We start from the raw sequence: 20,193 nt of genomic DNA, 5'->3' as shown, positions 1-20,193 counted from the left end.
AGAAGGTGACAGAGGACAATCTGACTTTGGGTGATGGGTATGCAACATAATTGAACGACAAGATAACCTGGACTTGTTATCTTTGAATATATGTATCCTGATTTATTGATGTCACCCCATTAAAAAAATAAAATTAAAAAAAAAAAAGAAATTGAAGATTAGTTGAGATAATCCCTAATATCACTTCCCACTCCAAAGGGGTATTGTTTGATAATCTCCAATTTAAAGTAGATGTCATTGGAGAGCAGATATAACTAGCTACAGAGGTCTCTCCCATTCTACCCAGGCCTCTATTTGTCTTCCCTAGCTTCAGGGACCTCTGAGATTATTCAAGCTTTTGGTGCATGGCAGAGTGAAGCTGCACTGACCTTCCTGCAATCATGAGCTCTTTCTCCGTTGCTCTCTTCCAGATCTTGGTGTAGATGTCCAATGTGAACAGAGTGCTGGCGCTGTTGAAGATGGAGGTCAGGGAGCTCATGAGAGAGGCCAACATGACTGACAGCATCAGGCCTCGCAGTCCTGGAAGAGAAGGAGGTTCTGAGTGGCACACACAGCATCTTAGCTCTTTCTCACTTGGGATGTGTGAGGACTCATTGTTTGCCTTCTGAAATCATGCCGTGGTTGGCCTTTAATTTATCTTTCCAGGAAGACTAGACATTTTAAGAAATGGACTGTGGTTTTTTATTATTTTGTAAACTCATAGAAATCAACAAAGAGATCGAGACGAAACATATCTGAGGTTAACACTTTGCAGTTGGATGATGATGGTGATGGTGATGATAATGATGATGATGTATATGTGTGTATGTTTTCATCTGAGGTAAATTTAAAAGATCTCTCACCCCAAAGATTTATGATATAGCAGAAATATTTAAACTAGGATTCAAGAAAGTAAAAAGACAATCTATAGAATTGAAGAAAATTTTTGCGAGTCATATATCTAATATAAATCTAGTATCCAGAATATATAAAGAACTCCTACAACTCAATAATAAAAGGCAATTCATTTACAAATTGTCAAAGAATCAGAATAGATACTTCTCCAAAAAAGATAAACAGATAGTTAATAATCACATGAAAAAATGATCTATATCACAGAAATTCAAATCAAAACTATAGTGAGATACCTCTTTGTACCCACCAGGATAGTTATAATAACAATAATAATAAAGACAGATAATAACAAGAGTGGGTGGGTATGTGTGGAAATAGAAACCTTCAGACATTGCTGGCAGTAATGGAAATTGGTAGAGCTATCACAGAAAATAGTTGAACATTGAGTTACCTTATGACCCATCAATGCCACGCCTAGGTATCTGGCCAAAAGAAATAAAAGTATGTGTCCATACCAAAATTTGTACATAAATGTTTATACCAGTATTATTTATAATAGCCAAAAAGTCAATAGAAACAACACAATGTCCATCAACTGATAAACGGACAAAGAAAATGTAGTATATCCAAACAATAGAATATTATTCATCAACAGAAAGAAATGAAGTACTGATACCTGCTACAACCTGGATGAACTTTGAAAACATTATGCAGAGTGAAAGAAGCCAGACACAAAAGGACAAATATTGTATGATCTCATTTATATGAAATGTCCAGAATAAGTCAATCCATAGGGACAGAAAGGAGATTAGTGGTGGCCTAGGGCTGAGGGGACTGGGGTGAAATATGGAGTGACTGCCAAAAGATACAAGATTTCTCTGGAGGATGACAAAAAAATTTTTTTTAATTGATAGTGATGATGAATACTCAACTCTGTGAATATACTAAAAACCAGTAACTCTATACCTTAAGTAAATTATATGGCATATGAATTATAGCTCAATAAAATTATCTGGAAAAAGAACAAAAGGCTCTATTTCCAACTGGCCTTAGGTAAGTCATGCCAACCTATAGGTCTCATTTCTTGATGTGTTAAATGTGTATAATACTATACCTGCCCAAATCAGAATAAGGGATTATTGGTTTAAACTTTTCCTAGTCATGAGAAGCATGGTTGGCTATAATCTCTACTACCCTTTTCATAACAAGGAGAGCACAAGTGTGTCCCTGATGAGGCTGGAAGACCAGGCCATGCTGAAAACCTACCATGGAGAGCCCAGTCTCAGAATTAAAAGTAAACTTAGGGTTCACTAGGTCCTAGGCCTACCATTTGTCTGATACATGAATCCCAGGCACATTTCCTTCCCAAACCCTCCAGCGACAGGGGAGTCACTACCCCCACAGGGAGTCTGCTCCTTCTTGGACTGTCCTGACTAGTCTGATATCTGCCTCTTTTTTTTTATTAAATATTTTATTTATTGATTTTTTTCTTTTATTTTTTTAATAATTTCATTTTTTTAATGGGGTGACATCAATAAATCAGGATACATATATTCAAAGATCAACAAGTCCAGGTTATCTTGTCTTTCAATTATGTTGCATACCCATCACCCAAAGTCAGATTGTCCTCTGTCATCTTCTATCTAGTTTTCTTTGTGCCCCTCCCCCTCCCCCTTTCCCTCTCCCTTTCCCCCCTCCCCCCGTAACCACCACACTCTTATCAATGTCTCTTAGTTTCACTTTTATGTCCCACCTACGTATGGAATAATGCAGTTCCTGGTTTTTTCTGATTTACTTATTTCACTTCGTATAATGTTATCAAGATCCCACCATTTTGCTGTAAATGATTCGATGTCATCATTTCTTATGGCTGAGTAGTATTCCATAGTGTATATGTGCCACATCTTCTTTATCCAGTCATCTATTGACGGGCTTTTTGGTTGTTTCCATGTCCTGGCCACTGTGAACAATGCAGCAATGAACATGGGGCTGCATGTGTTTTTACGTATCAATGTTTCTGAGTTTTGGGGGTATATACCCAGTAGAGGGATTGCTGGGTCATAAGGTAGTTCTATTTTCAGTTTTTTAGGAGCCACCATACTTTCTTCCATAATGGTTGTACTACTTTACATTCCTACCAACAGTGTATGAGGGTTCCTTTTTCTCCACAGCCTCTCCAACATTTGCTATTACCTGTCTTGTTAATAATAGCTAATCGAACAGGTGTGATGTGGTATCTCATTGCAGTTTTGATTTGCATTTCTCTAATAACTAAAGAAGATGAGCATCTTTTCATATATCTGTTGGCCATTTGTACTTCCTCCTGGGAGAAGTGTCTGTTCATGTCCTCTTCCCATTTTTTTATTGGATTGTTTGTTAGTTTGTTGTTGAGTTTTATGAGTTTATTTATTGATTTTTTAGAGAGACAGGAGTGAGAGAGAGAGACAGAGAGAGAGAGAAGGGGGAGGAGCAGGAAGCATCAACTCCCCTATGTGCTTTGACCAGGCAAGTCCAAGGATTCGAACTGGCGACCTCAGTGTTCCAGGTCGATGCTTTATCCCACTGCGCCACCACAGGTCAGGCTGATATCTGCCTCTTGATAGCCTCAGACACAGTCCTGTGTGCCACGCCTCTTTCTGCCATGCACAGTTTGCTCTAGCACCGTGTGCAGAGCCATAGTCCTCACCCAGGGTCTGTCTGCTAATCTATCGAAATAGCATAAACACCATACTGAGGCCGGTGTAATCTGAGCCAGAACTCTGAAAGAGCCATGTGACTCTTCCTAATTGCAACTTAATTAATAAGCAGCCAAGCTAAGTGGAATAGTTAACTATTACTCACATGTTTATAGAATTTGAATCTAAATGGTTTTCCCAAGGTCATGCATCCAGTCTGTGGTTAAAAATATATAAATTTTTTTAAAAGACCAACCCAAATTCCTCAATTCCAGCCTTGAGCAGAGTTACACAAGCCAGACACTGGCTTGCAAAGTCACTGTCTTTCTGTAGGCCTCAGTTTTCCCAACTGTAAAATGAAGAGGTTTGACTCATGATCTCTGTTTTCTTTTAGTAATAACATTTTATAGAAGTTTATTCTAAATTTTCCTGATCCAAATACCTGGGAATTTGTGATACCCTGAAACCTCCTACCCTACCTAAATCAGAATGTCTTGAGCCAGAATTAGATTTTTCTTTAATATGAAATATAAAAAGTAACTCCAGAGGTCTATATCAAAACTCTAATCTGGGCTCTATATCCTCAAGCTTCTAGGATAACACATTCTCTATAGTGAAGCCCCCTGTGTCCCATCCATCGACTGCCTTAAACATCCTCATTCTAGAGCTAAAATCACTCCTTGCCTTTCTCTCCATGTTTTTCCTTGGGACAGTCTAGAGTCAATTCATTCTCTGGGTAAAACTCCTCTTAGTTCAAGCTATCATGTTCATGTCAATTGGAGAGCTTGCAAAGACCATCCAGATGAGCGTGGAAAAGTTGTGTTTTTCCCTAACACATTTTCATATCACCTCCTTTCCTGATTAACAAACAAGTGCCCCGTCTAAGAGCCCAACCAAGTCCTACATCTCCTTCCCATTAAGGGAAGACATATTCAGAAACTGGGGACACCTGAAAGGAGGCTTCCCCTACCAACCTCCAGGCTTGGAACAGCTTGGCCCAGGAGGCCCACAGAACCCACCGACAGCCTAAGCCCAGCCAGGCTCCCAAGAAAGAGACCACCAGTGGGGACGAATCTCACCATCGGGCATGAGCTCCACCACCAGAGTCGGGTAGGCGATGTTGGTACAGCCAACCTTGGTTCCGCAATATTTCTCACATTCGGAGGGAACGGTGCAGGCAACTTTCTCTGCAGAGAGATCAGAGCTGTGTCAGCAAGTAGACGTCAGGGCAATACTTCCAGACAAGACATTTCTATCTAAGGCCCAAAAATGGATCCACAAACAGTGCAGCTCCTGGCTGGATCCTTTGATGATAAACTCTTACCCTGCTGGTCCTCACCATCTCCAAGCTCTGACTGAGAAGAAAAGACAGTTGCTAGGCAGAGGAGAGGGAAGCAAAGAAGTGCTCAGAGTGGGAAGGGACAGGCACATCCTTAGACGTCAGCTAGCTACCCTGCGGCTCAGGAGTAACGACTGTCTTATTTGCCTGAAGATTAGGTGGCTCCTGATTTTTTTTTTTTTCTGAAGCTGGAAACGGGGAGAGACAGTCAGACAGACTCCCGCATGCGCCCGACCGGGATCCTAGGTGGCTCCTGATTTTGAAGTTTATTTTAAGCAGCTCTCTCAAGTAGGGTTGAATGCCCAGACAATTGAGGGCTGCCGGGTCATACTTCCAAGATGTGGAAAATCTAGGATAAAGATAGAAAGGAAGTGATCCGGAAGGGGACAGGAACATGATCTAGAGACTTGGAGAAAATTCTAGAAACTTTTATAGAATTTAGCTCAACAAATACTAGGTACCTGTTATAGGTGTATCATTTAGGGCTGCCCCTTAGAGCACTGATTCACCTCAAATATTTTTGTGTATTATAACCATTACAATGTAAACTAGGAGCATGCAGCAGCCAAAGGAAGCAACTCCTCTGGACTGTCTCATCTTCATTTGGAAGGATTCTCACCAAACTTTCACTTCATGGTGCTCTCTCTTCTCTCCCTTGTTTTTAAATTTCCCATTATGTCATACTCCAGCAAAGTTTTTTCTTTAATGAATGATTGATTTTTAGAAAGAGACAAAGGTGGAGAGAGAAAGAGAGACATCAATTTATTTATTGTTCCACTTATTTATGCATTCATTGGTTGATTCCTCCTTGTGCCCTGACCAGGGATTGAATCTGCAACCTTGGCAAATCAGGACGATGTTCTAACCATCTGAGCTACTCAGCCAGGGATATTCCAAGGAAGTTTTTTTACCTACAATGGCTGACCACCACCCCCTCCCCAAAAAAGCAATAGCAATGCTGGAGAGGCCACAAAAGAGTCAAAAAGTAATCTGTCACCCTAGAAAGCAAAGTGCTCCTTCAAGGAAATGGTCCAGGAAACAAGGATCGGAGCAGCAGATAATTAGAGACCTGCTGGAGTCCCCTGGCATTAAGGACGCCATACATACTACTACAGTCGACGTGGAACTGAGCAAGAAGTGAGCATATATTAGCTGGAAGAAGCTACAACTAGAGGCATATCAGGACTTCAGAGAATTTGCAAAGAACAGAGAAGGCAACTCCATGGGTTCTGTGACCTCAAGTTGCTCACTGACTAGGGAGAGATTGATAATGTTTGGTAATGCATGGCATAAAGGAAGAAGGTGGCAGAAAGGAAAGAATTGGGAGCTTCAGGACTTTTGAAGTGACACAGAGCCAGGAATGGGAGAGAGTGAACACTGAGTCCAGCAGAAGATATCACCTGTGTAGAGGATGCGGCTAATCATTCCAGGCATCACCATGAGAAACATGGGTAACAGCTTCAGGTACCCACACATCACGCAGCTGGCCTTCATGTGGGACATGTTTTTGGCTGAGAGGCAGCGCTGCACAATGACCTGCCAGGGAGAGCGTGGTGAGGGAGGGGTGCAGGTCATGACACTTTCTGGCTGCCCCAGCTCCCCTCCCCCACATCCTGCTTCCTTGGCCCAGCACTCCCATGTTACCAAGGCTCCGTGACACCCCCGCAGACCACGTGAGCCTTGCCTCACCTTTCCCAACCCCAGGAGCAGACAGGAGTCCCGGCCATGCCCTGGGAAGCCCACCCTCCCCGCCCGCCCAGTGTGGGTACCTGATCCATGCACCAGTACCACAGGGCAAGGATGGACAGCCCGAAGATGAGCCCAGGCCATGGCAGGTCTCCCTTGAGGGGGTCTCGGAAGATGTGGAAGGAGTCGGCCCTGGGGGTGTAGCATTCCTCCTTGATGGTGGTGTTTCCATCAGAAACCACGGTTGGAATGGCATTCATGTACTTATCCACGAACACTTCATACCATCCCACTTTCTGAAAAGCTGGAAAACATTAGTAACAAAAATCAACATCCCAAAACTCTCCACTTTACACAGCAGTTTCCTCCTGTGGCCGCCTGACACACTGCAGGGACCTGACAGCCGGAGCCCTTGCTGTGTGGCCTTGGCAAGTCCCTCTCCCATTCTGGGCCTCAGCTTTCTCACTCATACAGGGGATTATTAACCCAGCCCAGCCCCCTCCGGGGTGACTGTGAGGCTCCAAAGCAAGAACCTGTGAAAGGACTCCAACCGTGAACATCTTTACAAAGGGAAAGTGTTTGAATTACTAACAGAAAGACCTTGGTTTTGAACCATGTACAAAAACTCTGGGTTTTTTTCTTTCACCCACCCCCTACTGTCAGCAGTGGCCTTTGGGACCTCAGACACAGACCTAGAGACATGTAGACTGGGCTCTACTGCCCCTGGTCCCAGCCTTGCCGTGGGATGTACAGAGAATGGGTGAGGAGTCTCGAGCCCTGTGGCCTATTGACTGTGTCCTTGAATAAGGTATCCCAGTCCTTGCTCTGGAGACCGCCTCCCCCCCCCCAAAAAAAAAACCCAATGGAAGCTCTTAGATAACAGAGTATAGAAAGCGGATAAGAGGCTTCACAGGACTCACAGAGAATCCAGGCCCCATTAAAAATAAAATGAATTTTATATCCTCCCATAACAAGTACCTCTAGATCTAGGGTTTCTAGTCTCGTCCTTAGGATTTCATAGGCAAATAAAATTTTACAAAACTAGAGGGTCTAACATAGACTGGCTGATTTTTCAAGTTTTGTCAAATAAGGATATAAAGAAGAAAATGATCACTTATTATCATCAATTCATAAAAGAAAAGACATTGAATGTCAATATGTAGACAAGATATAATCTGAAATTTAAGACATAACTTTCGAATATATTCAGCCTAATGGCTATTTAGTCTTATCCTTCTTTTTTTTTTTTGTCCAGTTTCTCTGTGGGGAGAAGACCATGTCATCACAGGCCTACAGTGGGGACCACTGCCCAGACCATCCAGCAGGGAACGTAGGTGTTGTCTGGGCCAGGCCCACGCTGAGTCTCCAAGGCTGAGGAAGGTGCTGCCTGCACAGCCACAGTGATGGCCAGTCAGGACTGGACCACTTCCCTGGGGAAGGCAGGCAGAGAAGCTGGACTCGATTTTCTCTCCCTGGGCCTCTACCTCAGCCTGCCCCAGCCCCACTTACCAAACCCAGTCAGAATAAAAGATCCCACCAGCATGATCCCCGTCTGCAAAGTGTCTGTGTAAATCACAGCAGCCAGGCCCCCTAAGCAAACAAAGAGACAATATATCTGATCTCACGTAGGAGAGCAACCAGTCAGCCTGCCTCCTGTCTCCACTGCTGCCTCTCTCCCTCTGCACACCTGCAGAGCACGCCCCTCAGTCACCCGCCTGCCCTTCCTTCCCTCCTTCTCTGGTCCTGTTACGCAGTCTGCCACCCAGCATGATCCAACATCTCTACCCTTCACAGAAATACTGGGAAGGCCTGGAGGAAAAGAGAAATGTTCCTCCCTAATTGAGGAGGAAGAGCTTAAACCAGGAGATGGCTTCTCAGAGAAGCTGGACTCAATTTTCTCTCCCTGGGCCTCTACCTCAGCCTGCCCCAGCCCCACTTACCAAACCCGGTCAGAATAAAAGCATCTTCCACAAGTGAAGGCAGGGAAGAGCAAAGAGCTGACATCTCTACAAGATGCCTGGGGACATTACCAAATCAACACATTTAAAGGGCTACTTGTATGTTGACTCTATTCTCAGACCATGTGGCTCCAGCTGAAAAGCAAGTTCTATCATAGACCCTGGCCCCTGACCAGGGCAGAGTCACACCTCTGCACAGGTGTCCCCATTGTTACTCATGTCATCAGCTTTGCCAGTCACCTCTTGAATCTCCTCTAAAATCTCTTTGCTTGTGTTACTTCCTCCCTTCTTCCCCACAGTACCTCTCAGTCCCTGTCACATCAAATCCAAGACCTCTGTCTGGCTTCCAAGGGCCCTGCCCTGTAACCTCATTTGAATTATCTGCCTTTATCTCCCACACACAGCCCATCAACTACATCCTGTAGACCACCCTCCTCCTAAACACATCTGCTGCTCACACCCTGCCCTGACCACACATCATGCCCATTTCTGCCTCCTTTCTTTGCTCTCACCTGTCCCTACGCCAGGCACTCCCTCCTCAATTCTCCCAACTTAGCCAAGTTCTCTTCACAACCTGCAAGGCCCTGCCCTGCCTGCCTCCTGGAAGAAGCTGTCTTGACTATTCCAGTCAACACTGGAGGTTTCTGGGGCAACCTCCATAACTTGTTAGGTTCTGTGATTTGGGACCAAGCAAATGCCCCACCCTTGGGCTGTTTCCTGGGCGTATCTCTCCTCCTTGAGAGAAGAAGCCTTGTTTCCTACTTTCATTCAATCCTGCCCAGCTGCCTAACCCTGGGCTGGGCTTGAGCCAGTCACTTGAATGGATTCACCTGTGATTGTGTAGATGGCAGTGATTGCCAACAGGAGAAAGATGGCCAAGTACAGATTCAGGCCCAAGGCCAAGTTGATGAATATGGCCCCAGAGAAGATGTCTGCCTGGAAGGAGAGGAAAGGTGAGTTAGGGGTGAGAGATACCAGTGGCTACAGGGCCAGGAGAAAAACTTGAAGGGTTTAGAAGCTGTCTCCTGGATAGTGTCAATGCTTGTGATTTCTAGGGTCCAATGTTAGCCCATATCTCCTGAAATAGCACAATTAAAGATTCATATTTTTATCCCCAGTTAAGAATGTGAAAGACAAATAGTACACAATTCCATGTATATAAGTACTGAAAGGGCCAAATTAATAAAATAAAAGACTGGAATGTTGGTTACCAGGTACTGGGGTGAGGGGAAAATGGGGAGTTACTAGTTGATAAGCACAGAGTTTCAGGTAAATAATATAAACAGGTTCTAGACATGTGCTGTACAGCAATAGGCCTAAAGGTCAACAGTAATGTACACTTAAAATCCATCAAGAGAATAGGTCACTTGCTAAGTGTTCCTCCCACAATAAAATAATATTAGAAGGATACAAATACCTGAGAGTCATACTCTATTCCTACATTTTCCAATAAGCTTTATATAAGATCACAGCAGTTATTCCATAGAAAGGAAAGGATTCTATGGTCAAAGAGGTCTGTGAAATACTGGATTAAACAAAGTTATGGCAGTTTCTTTACCACACAACTCCTCTGAGCCTCTAATGCACAGCGTGTGCTGTGAATCCCCAGGAGGGAAGCATGGTAAATGACCCCTCACAAACTTATTTAACTATGGAACTCTGTTTGCCAAGGAACAACTATTAATACTTTGAGGTTCCTTCCAACCTGTGGATTCCTGCTGTAAGCTACTATTCGCTGTTTACACCTTAGTGTGCAGAGTTTTATCAGATCTATTCCAAATAGCAAGTTTGAGCACTAGACAGTCTTGGGGAGGGAAACTCCAGCCCTACCCTGGAGTGGAGAGAAATTTTAACATCATCATAATTTTATCTCTCCTGTCCAGATGGAGTCTACCTTGACCCTAACACAACCAGAACATCACCATGAACCTCTTGCATGGCCGGCTTGGTGCTAGGTGTTTTTATCTAGATTAGCTCATAGAACTTGAGGGAGAACTGCTCCCTGTTCACCCCTGAATTCACCATTTCTTGCTACAGTTCTTGTTCTTCACCTTGCTTCATTTAGTCCCATGAAACACTTCTATGTGGTTGGATGGTGCAGTTGCTAACTTAAGCCAAGAGAGAGCATTGGAGTTGCCCAAAATGAATTTTCATGGCATCTCCAAAATACTACCAGGAAGGGTAGGATTAAGAGAAGAAGAAGTGACTCATTTTTGTTTTCAAATCTCTGGGTAGGACTTCCCCTAGATACAATGCACAAGTTGCTTTATTGCATAAAACCAAATATATTTCAGGACATGTAAAAGGCTACCCATGAATATCCCTGGGAAATGGAACCCTTGCATCTCTTCTCTATTCTTACCTTCCCCCTCTGTGCCCCCTTGCTGCTCCTCAGGGACCTTCTGTCACTCAGGTCCCCACCAACCAAATCTCCTATTCCCTGCCTCTTCATTGTCTGAGAGTTTGTCTCACAGACCAATTCCAAGCCTATGTGTTCATACATGACCACCTCCCCCAAGATGGACCTCCTGAGGACCCTGTGCCTTGGAGTCCCCTACAGATTCTCTAGCCCTTGGGAACCTAATGTCATTGTGTTGCTTGGTGAAGGAGAAGAGGCAGAAATAGGAACTAGGGAGACACGTGGTTACTAAGAGATGGGCCCGCCTCCAGCCTCAGGGCTAGTGGTGAAAGGACTTGGATGTTAACCCCAGCACTGCCACTATAGGGCTGAGTGAATGGATAAAACACCGTGCCTCTCCATGTCTCAGTGTTCTCGTCTTTAAAGTGGGGTTGTGACCCTCAGTGGCTGGAAGTAGGAAGGTCCTGCCATGGAGAAGAGAATTTTCTTCCCAGGTCCCAGACCTGTTCCACCCTGCCCTCCGCAGCGGCTGAAAGAGAGGAGAGGCTCCAGCTGCACCTTAGACTTGCTGAGGGTGAAATGGCCGCTCCTCCCTGATTGTCCACAATGGGCCACTTGAAAATATGATGAGTAATCCTAACACCTGTCCCTCCCCTCACATGCCTTGTATCATCTCATAAAGTAACTTCAACTTAAGGGCCTCATTCACTGATTATTACAGTAAAATGCTGTTAAGTATGCACCTTTTCTGATTCAGTAGATTAGCAAATAAGTACAGTAAGCAAAATACATATGTATTCCAAGGCTCCTACTGCCTTTAAAATGCCCTTGATTGGTTTATTTTCCAGAGAAGTTAATTTGCAATGCTTTATAATAACATGTCATAGTAGACTGTGATAGCTTCATTAATATTTGCCTTGCTGTTATTAGTCACAAATAGATAACACATAACTCTTAAAGTAAGCTATAAACAAAGTCTATAAACACTTATGAGAAGTACTGGGTTAATAGAAGTCTTGTTTTTATAATGCTCTATTTCTGGCTAACAGGGCAGATAAAGAATGCTAAGAAAAGCCTTCTCATGAATAGAAAAAAAACCTGAGATAAATTCTTCTTCCCATGAGTCACTCCTGATTTCAGGGATGAATTCCTTCTGCCCTTGGAACCTCGAAAGCCACCAGGTATGCTTGGGAATACCATAGGAAAGCCCATGTTAGCCTGGGTGCTCTGGCATTGGTCTTTGGATCTGCTAGGTGCCCAAACTTTATCCTGCTTCAGAGGGTATTGTTTCCTTCCACATCCAGGTGACTTTACAGTTTACCAGGAGCTTTTAGACATATGCATTGTTTGGATGCTCAAAATAAGGCGATGGAACAGGTAATTTGGCTCTACTTTTCAGGTGAGAGAAACAAAGTCAACGACTTGCTCAAGGACTAAAATCCAGATTTCTTGTCTCGAAGTCCAGTGACCTTCTCACAACTTTGAAAGGTAAGGACCCTCCTTTCTAGAATAGAGGGCCAGGTCTTTTTTAATCCAAAAAGAACTTTTTTGTTTTAAAATAAAATCATTTATATATGGTTTAAAAACAAATAGCACAGAAAATTACACATTGAAAAGTAAAAGTGGCCTCTTCCTTGACTAGGCCCAAACGTGACCACCATCGAGAGCTTTTATCCACCAGAGAATTTTGTAGATGGCTTTCTGAAAATTACACATTACCAATTCTGTTCCACAGCCTCTAAAAATAGTAATTCTGAAGATGAAACGTGGGAGAATGTTTATAGTTTGATGCTAAGAGAGGGGAAAAAAGACCACAAGATGGTGGGTATATTCTGTTTGCAACTTGTGGAAGCATGCACACATGCAGGCAAGGCCAGACTGTGAAAATGTCTGTATTAGAGAGAGAATTATAGGTGCTTGTCCCTCCAGATTTTCTTAAATACCGTTGTTACAATATTTTTACAGTTTTAAAGGTGGGAGGAGCAGACATTTTAAAACACGATATATTCTTGATGGATGTATGGATATACATATAGGTTAAAAATGCAAAAATGTGGACCAGAAAAATACAAACCAAGTCCAAGACAGTGTTTACCTTTTAAGAAGGAAAGAAATAGGTCAAGAAGGGTATGGGTAAGCATTTGGTCATATTTCTAATGTTTCATTTCTTTTTTAAAAAGATGGTAAACTCTTTAGATCTCTAGAATCTGGGTAGTGGCATTTTCTATATTGTAATTTTCTATACGTTTAAAGCATGTCATTACTTGTTATTTATAAGAATAGGGAACTGGATAGGGCATATCCCACCAGCTTTGATATAGAACTCTCCTATAATTTTATGAGACTGTTTCAAAGCTCATCCCAGATTGCTCCTTCTCTAAACTATTAGCCTTAATAAAGGAAGAAAAAAATAAAAGGGAGAGATGGAAGAAAGAAAGGAATTTCCCCAATGTTGCTAAGCAAAAACAACTTGAGGTGAAATAGAAAATTATGGTCCTCTAGTTTAGGAGTCAGCAAACTTTTTCTGCAAAGGGTCAGATAATAAATGTTTCAGGCTTTGCAAACCATAGAGCCTCTGTCCAACCTGCTCAACGCTGCCACTGAAGCATAAAAGCAGCCATAGAGTGTGCCTGTGTTCCAATAAAACTTTATTTACAAAAACAGGAAGTTGGATCTAGCCCAAGAGCTTTCTTTTCATCATTTTGAAAATTTGAGTGAACAATTTCCATGGGACTCATAGGAAACAATAAAAACACAGACCCAGCTGTATTTTCGAGAAAAAATCTCTTAGAGTAATGGAGTCTCTGACTGTTAGCCTTCAGCAAGTTGATCTGTGTCAACTCTGATGCTTTGAGATCCTGTGATTTTATGTGTGCTCGTTGCCCATTCTGGTCCTGGTCATACCTGAGCACTCAATAAATCTTATTTGGCACTGGGGTTTGAGATGGGAAGCCCCACTGCTCAAACTTCTCTTTTAATTTGTGAAAGTAAATGGCCCAGGTGATGAGCAATTAAACCTTGAGCAAAAGCCAAAGCTCTTATTTTACCCAGTGATTCAAAATGGACAGTGAAGCTGTAAAAGTTTATTGCAGTCATGATGTGTGATAATAGGAGCCCAGGAAACATAAACAGGGACATCAGTCATCACGCGTAATTCATAAAATATGAGGCTTTATCACAAGTGATTGTGCACGTTTGAATAAGATATATGACGCCAGGAAATTTTACAGAACAGAATGATTGTCAGAACTCAATAGGACAGGGTGCTCAGGCAGAGCCAAAAATATTCAGAGGAGTGCATGGAGGAATAAAGTCTGGGCCTCAGAGTCATGACCCCACGGGACCACAGCTCGGTGGCCTGGGTCACATCTGGGTCTTGAGTCTGCAATACATTTCAATTTTCTCTCCCATCAGTTACATACCCACCGGATCCCTTCATCCTTCCCAAGTCTTCCTATTAGGTCCTTGTTTGTTCTCTGTCTAGAAACACGGGGCCACCCTTCTCGCCCATCACAAATTATCCAAGCCTCTCCACGCACACACAACAAAACTGATTAATATCTGTGTGCAAGGTAAATACCTGACTTTCTTATTTTGTTAACTAACAATTTCTTCCTTTTGACCGTGAACCCCGAAATCTTGTGTATCAATGAAAATGCCTAGCAGGTATGGTTGACATCAGCATAAACCTTTGCAAGATTTCAAGCTTTGTGACTCATGATAAACCAAGAGCCAGTTAAGTTTATAAAGACAAAGCCTCACTGTCTGACCCTTCTCTTCCCTTTCCTAATGCTGAAGGTCCCTCCTTCAGCTGCTTCATTTACCCAGTACACAGCTTATGTTCTCTTCTCCCGCCCTCTCAAATCCCACTCTCAGGAGCTCACTTATATTGTAAGCTCATTTAACTGCCTATCTTAATTTTTCCCAAGATCTTGAATTTTGACCTACTCTGTACTAAAGAACAGAAAGACTTAGAACAGGGGTCCCCAAACTACGGCCCGCAGGCCACATGCGGCCCCCTGAGGCCATTTATCCAGCCCCCACCGCACTTCCAGAAGAGGCACCTCTTTCATTGGTGGTCAGTGAGAGGAGCATAGTTCCCATTGAAATACTGGTCAGTTTGTTGATTTAAATTTACTTGTTCTTTATTTTAAATATTGTATTTGTTCCCGTTTTGTTTTTTTACTTTAAAATAAGATATGTGCAGTGTGCATAGAGATTTGTTCATAGTTTTTTTTATAGTCTGGCCCTCCAACGGTCTGAGGGACAGTGAACTGGCCCCCTGTGTAAAAAGTTTGGGGAACCCTGACTTAGAACGTGGGGTGGGGGGAGGAGTCACATACTGTCCAAAGCTTTGGATTCAGTCTCAGGGACCCTGCTTCTCATCCTAGTATTGCTACTGTTTAATCCCCCAATCAGGACCTCAGTTTCCCTATCTGTAAAATGAGAACTTAGGACATAGGACTAGATGACCTATCCCATTTTTTTCATCCTATCCATTTATCCCATCCAAGCACAGAGCAGAACTGTGCAGAGAACACAGACCTTGGGATGAGAGACACCCAAGATTCAATCCTGGCTTTGCCGTACACCAGCTGTGTGATTTGGGACAAATTTCCTAACGTTTCTAAGACTCAGTTTTCTCTTCCAGGAAATGGAAAATAAAATGAAAATCCCTACGCATGCAATACTCTTATGAGAACTGGAAACAGAATAAGCAAAGCCCCTACTGGAGACTAAGTAGAGAGTGGCACTGAACAAGGAGCAGCTGTCATCCTTCTTGTGCATTATTCAAGGGATCCCCGGCTCTGGGAAGCAGATAGAGCAGGCAGGTCATTGGGCAAGGCCTCCAGTGAGGAGCCGCAGAAATCACGTGGAGAGGGAGCAGCCTGCACCAAGTTCTACTTCAAAGCAAAAGTCCAAAACAGCTGACTGCCAGGGACTGGGCTCCACCAGGACCTGTGCTGAGGGCGGCCGCCCCTCAGCTGCCTGGGCGCTCCCATGTCCAGGGAGGTTTAATCAGTAACCTAACAATAGGTGAGGCAATTTGGAAGGCAAGGAGTGAAGTTGGGCACTTCACTTATAATGACCACCCTTATACTAGCTTAGAGGGCAAAAAGTGCCCTTTCCATGGCAACTACAGTCCACAGACATTCACCCAGTTGAACTGTGGACTTGGAGCAAGTCTTGCTTCTGAGAAGGGGAGTCCAAGTGCCGTCCGCTACGTGTTCATTAAACAGGTGCACCTCACCTACAAGCTGAACTGGGGAACTGTTCCCTTACCAACTTCCAGCAAGTTCCAGGGTGATCTCCCCACCCTCCCTACTTACATTTCGTTTTCTTCTCTTACATTGCTGCCCTTCCCCCCTCACCCCCCACAGGAAGACAGGCTTCTCCACCCCTCCCTGCCCTTCCCCCCTCAGCCCCCCCCCCCAGGAAGACAGGCTTCTCCACCCCTCCGGTCCTTCCCAGTGCAGTCTCTGCACAGGGATCACTAATGAAACAGGACTGTAACTAAACACTACCCCTGAAGGAGGGAAGGCAAAAGTGGAGGAGGCAGAATCATCACACTGGCAGGCAAGCACAGAGATGCCAACCAGGGCTGTAGCAGTTTGAGGCAGAAAGCAGGGGCAGGGGAGGAGCAGTAATCCTGCCCAGCAGTCCCAACTCTAAAGCAAAGCTCTATCGGCCCTGTGGGCAAGAGCAGGTTTCCATTGAGTTGTGTAAAAAACACATGTTTAAAACTGATCAATGGGGAAATGCTAGTCTCTTCAAAAATGGTGCTAGTAGAACTGGATAGCCACATGCAAAAGAATACAGTTGGGCCTGACCTGTGGTGATGCAGTGGATAAAGCATTGACCTGGAATGCTGAAGTCACTGGTTCAAAACCCTGGGCTTGCCCGGTCAAGGAACATTTGGAAAACCACTACTATGAGTTGATCCCACTTCTCACCCCTCTTTCTCTCTCTCTCTCTCTCTCTCTCTCTCTCTCTAAAAAATCAACTAAAAATAAAAAATAAAGAATACAGTTGGACCCCTACCTCACATCATACACAAAAATTAATTCAAAATGGATCAAAGACCTAACTGTAAGAGCTAAGACTTTAGAAATCTAAGGATCAAATATAGGAGTTGATGGAATTTTTTTTTTTTTTGGTGTCACAGAATCGGTGAATTCAATGATAACATGAGCATGAGCAACACAAATAAAAGTAGAAAAAAAAAGCTTCATCAAGACTCCAAACTTTTGTGCACCAAACAATACTATCAGGAAGTAAAAAGACAAACTACAGAATGAGAGAACATATTTGCAAATCATACATCTGATAGGGGTCTACTATCTAGAATATATAAAAACTCAACTCAACAGCAAAAAAACAAACAACCATAAAGAAAAAGGAACCCTGTGCACTGTTGGTGGGAATACAGATTGGTGGCTCCACTATGTAAACAGTAGGGAGGTTTTTCAAAAAATTAAAAATAGAAATGCATTATGATCCAGCAAATCCACCTCTGGGTATATATTTGAAGAAACCCAAAACACTATTGCAAAAGAACATATGTTCACTGCAGCATTACTCATAATAGCCAAGATATGGAAACAACCTAAGTGCCCATTAAGAGACAACTGGATAGAGAAGATGTGGTACATATATACACAATGGAATATTATTCCACCATGAAAAAATAATGCCATTTGTCATCTGAGCTTTAAGTAATCATGAAAATAAAAACACTAGCAGCTATTTTTTCAGCACCCTTCCTAGCAACAACAGAAGGCTCAATTCAGATTCAATCTGACTCAGGATTCAGCCAGGAAAAACCTGTGACAGGATGATGAAATTGGTCCAATCTCCCTTTGGGGACTGGAAGGAGGCAGACAAAAAAAAGGAAGAAAACTGACCATAGCCAGTGAGATGATCCCCTGCTGGCTGAGGGGGGAAGCTGGAGCCACTCCCTGTGAGTTCTCAGAAAATGTCACTTCTCTCTCTGTCCTTGGATTTGGCAATGGAGTCTTAGACATGATACTAAGAGCATCAGCAACAAAAGAAAAGAAGATAAACTGAACTTCATCACCATTTAAAACTTTTGTGCATCAAAGGAATTACCAAGAAAGCGAAAAGACATATTTGCAAGTCACATATCTGACAAGGGTCTAGTATCCAAGATACACAGCCTTCTTCTCTGGTGAGGTTAGGGTGCTGAAGCCATCCAGGGAGCAAGAGTGCTCATGTTGGCCATCATCTTATCTTACATTCCAATGACACTCCATGTTTTTAAGTAAATCCATTTGAATGTCCCCACCACCCAGGGAGGTAGGCAAGGCAGCACTTGTTAACCCCACCTTACCCACGAAGAAGCTAAGCTCTGGGGAGGTGAAGCAACATGCCACTTGCCCAGGTCCCTGCTGGTGAGCAGTGGAGCAGACAAGGAGCCCAGGCTTTTCCACAACCGCGTACTTCCTCTAATTATTCTCCTTGGTGGCTTTCTTACCAAGGTCCTATTTTCTTTCTGTTATCCTTTATCATTAACAATATCCTTTCTTTTCACTGCTATTTTAACCTTTATCAGACTGACAATCAACTAGGGGATTAAAAAAAAAAAGAAAAGGAAAAGGCTAGGCCAAACTTTTCTCTTCCCATCATCCTTTGGGGAAGGAAAGGAATACCTTAGAACTTCATTGGTTCCTTGGATCTTTTGCTTTTTTGTTTTGTTTTGTTTTACCATCAAAAGAAGTGTTGATTTGCACACTTTTAAGGTAGGAAAGGTGAAGTAAAGAAAGAATACAGTCTTGCTCCAGTGGGTCGGCCCAGAGCTCTGCGTAGTTCTCAGGTAGACCCCCATAGCCAGACAGTCCCTGAGAAATCTCAGCTCTGCACAGTGGAGCCTGCAGCTCCAGGTTGGTAGGGAGACAGGCTAGATGATGGGGGAGCAACCCCAATAGTTGGGTTCAGAGAGAGTAGAAATACCCCAGATAGTGAATGACCAAAGGCCCCGGGAGCTGATTCCAAGCAAACATAAGTCTTTTGCACTGAAAAGGACAGTCAGCTGGAGCCAGAGGTCAAGGTTCTATTTCTGATTCAGGATCACGAGCAAGGACTTTCCACCCCCAGCATTTTTGTTTCTTCATCCATAAAAGAACAGGGAGAATCTCTGAAGTACTTTCAAGAGTTCTCTTGTCACTGACTGCTCAAGTTTAAGTGCATCAGAAATGTCAGCTGGAACCAGAATCTGACTCTGAGAAAGCACAAAGACCACAGCAACCTCTGAGTTTGGGACCAGCCTTCAGACATCCTAATTCCCACTTAATCTTCTATTACAAACAGCTTCCACTGAACCTTCTTGAACCTGTTTACGTGTTCAACCTTCTCCATGGTGGCAGATGAGAAGTTCCATGTGTTGGCTCTTTGAAACATGAACTAGGGCTTTACTTTAAGGAGCAAGACTACTTAAGGAACCAAGTTAATAGAAATGTACAGTGCTGCCCCTTGGTAGACCAGCACATGCTGAAGATTGAGAGTGGGAAGGTTTTGAGACATCTAGTGCCCAGCTTGCCATGTGGTGGACTCACCGAGATCTTGGTGAAAATGTAGAGCAACAGCGACAAAATGGAGAGGTAGACCTGGATCCGCTTGCCTCCAAATCGCTTCCTCAAGTACTCTGGCATCGTCACCACCTACATGGGATGGAAGTGGGGTCACTGCCAGCCAGAGTGACCAGAAGGCCCAGAGCCAGCAGAGCAGTGGCAACCACCATGGTGGCATGCTCCCATATTTTTCAAATTATCCCTACCCCACAAATTAACTGGCCATCCAGGGAGCGCATAAAGCTTAAAAAATCCAGAATGACCTTCTTAATCTTCCCAATGTAAAAAACTAGAACTTTGTTAACAGGATTTACTGTGCCCTATACCTTGTAATTCTGTGGCTGCTGCATGAGTGGGCCAGGAAGGAGGCCAATGTAACTTAGCAATAACAGATACATCAGCTCCAGTAACTAAAAGTCCTTTAAATTTATGCCCATGTATTGTTAGTTCCATTTCAGGGCGTTCCTGACCTATTTTTTTTTAATCCAATTGGCAAAATCAGAAGAGCCAAATCGCCAATTTTCTTGGGGCCTCTTTTGCAGGATGTGGCCTCAGTAGCAGAATTAGCATCCTTATACTATTCTTCTGCCTGAATTAGCCCTGAGACACATTCTTTTTTTATTATTATTAATTTTAATGGGGTGACGTTGATAAATCAGGGTACATATATTCAGAGAAACAGCTCTAGATTATTTTGCCATTTGCTTATGCTGCATTTCCATCACCCTAAGTTCAATTGTCTTTCGTCACCTAC

At 43.3% G+C, this 20,193-nt stretch overlaps 1 protein-coding gene across 1 annotated transcript in view; it reads right to left on the bottom strand.

Moving 5' to 3' along the window:
• LOC136325537 (sodium/glucose cotransporter 1-like) overlaps positions 1 to 19,538 on the bottom strand; it is a 44,843-nt gene extending 25,305 nt beyond the window's left edge. The window contains 7 exon segments of the mRNA XM_066260051.1: positions 369 to 519; positions 4,589 to 4,696; positions 6,249 to 6,384; positions 6,618 to 6,838; positions 8,044 to 8,124; positions 9,323 to 9,428; positions 19,425 to 19,538. Coding sequence (XP_066116148.1) covers positions 369 to 519; positions 4,589 to 4,696; positions 6,249 to 6,384; positions 6,618 to 6,838; positions 8,044 to 8,124; positions 9,323 to 9,428; positions 19,425 to 19,520 — 899 coding nt within the window. The 5' untranslated portion in view covers positions 19,521 to 19,538.
• Positions 19,539 to 20,193: the final 655 nt, after the last annotated feature.

This window comes from Saccopteryx bilineata, chromosome 2, assembly GCF_036850765.1.
Source record: "Saccopteryx bilineata isolate mSacBil1 chromosome 2, mSacBil1_pri_phased_curated, whole genome shotgun sequence".
In the NCBI taxonomy this organism is placed as follows: domain Eukaryota; kingdom Metazoa; phylum Chordata; class Mammalia; order Chiroptera; family Emballonuridae; genus Saccopteryx; species Saccopteryx bilineata.
The sequence above is the reverse complement of the archived record's forward strand: the minus strand, read 5'-3'. Positions and strand labels throughout refer to the sequence as shown.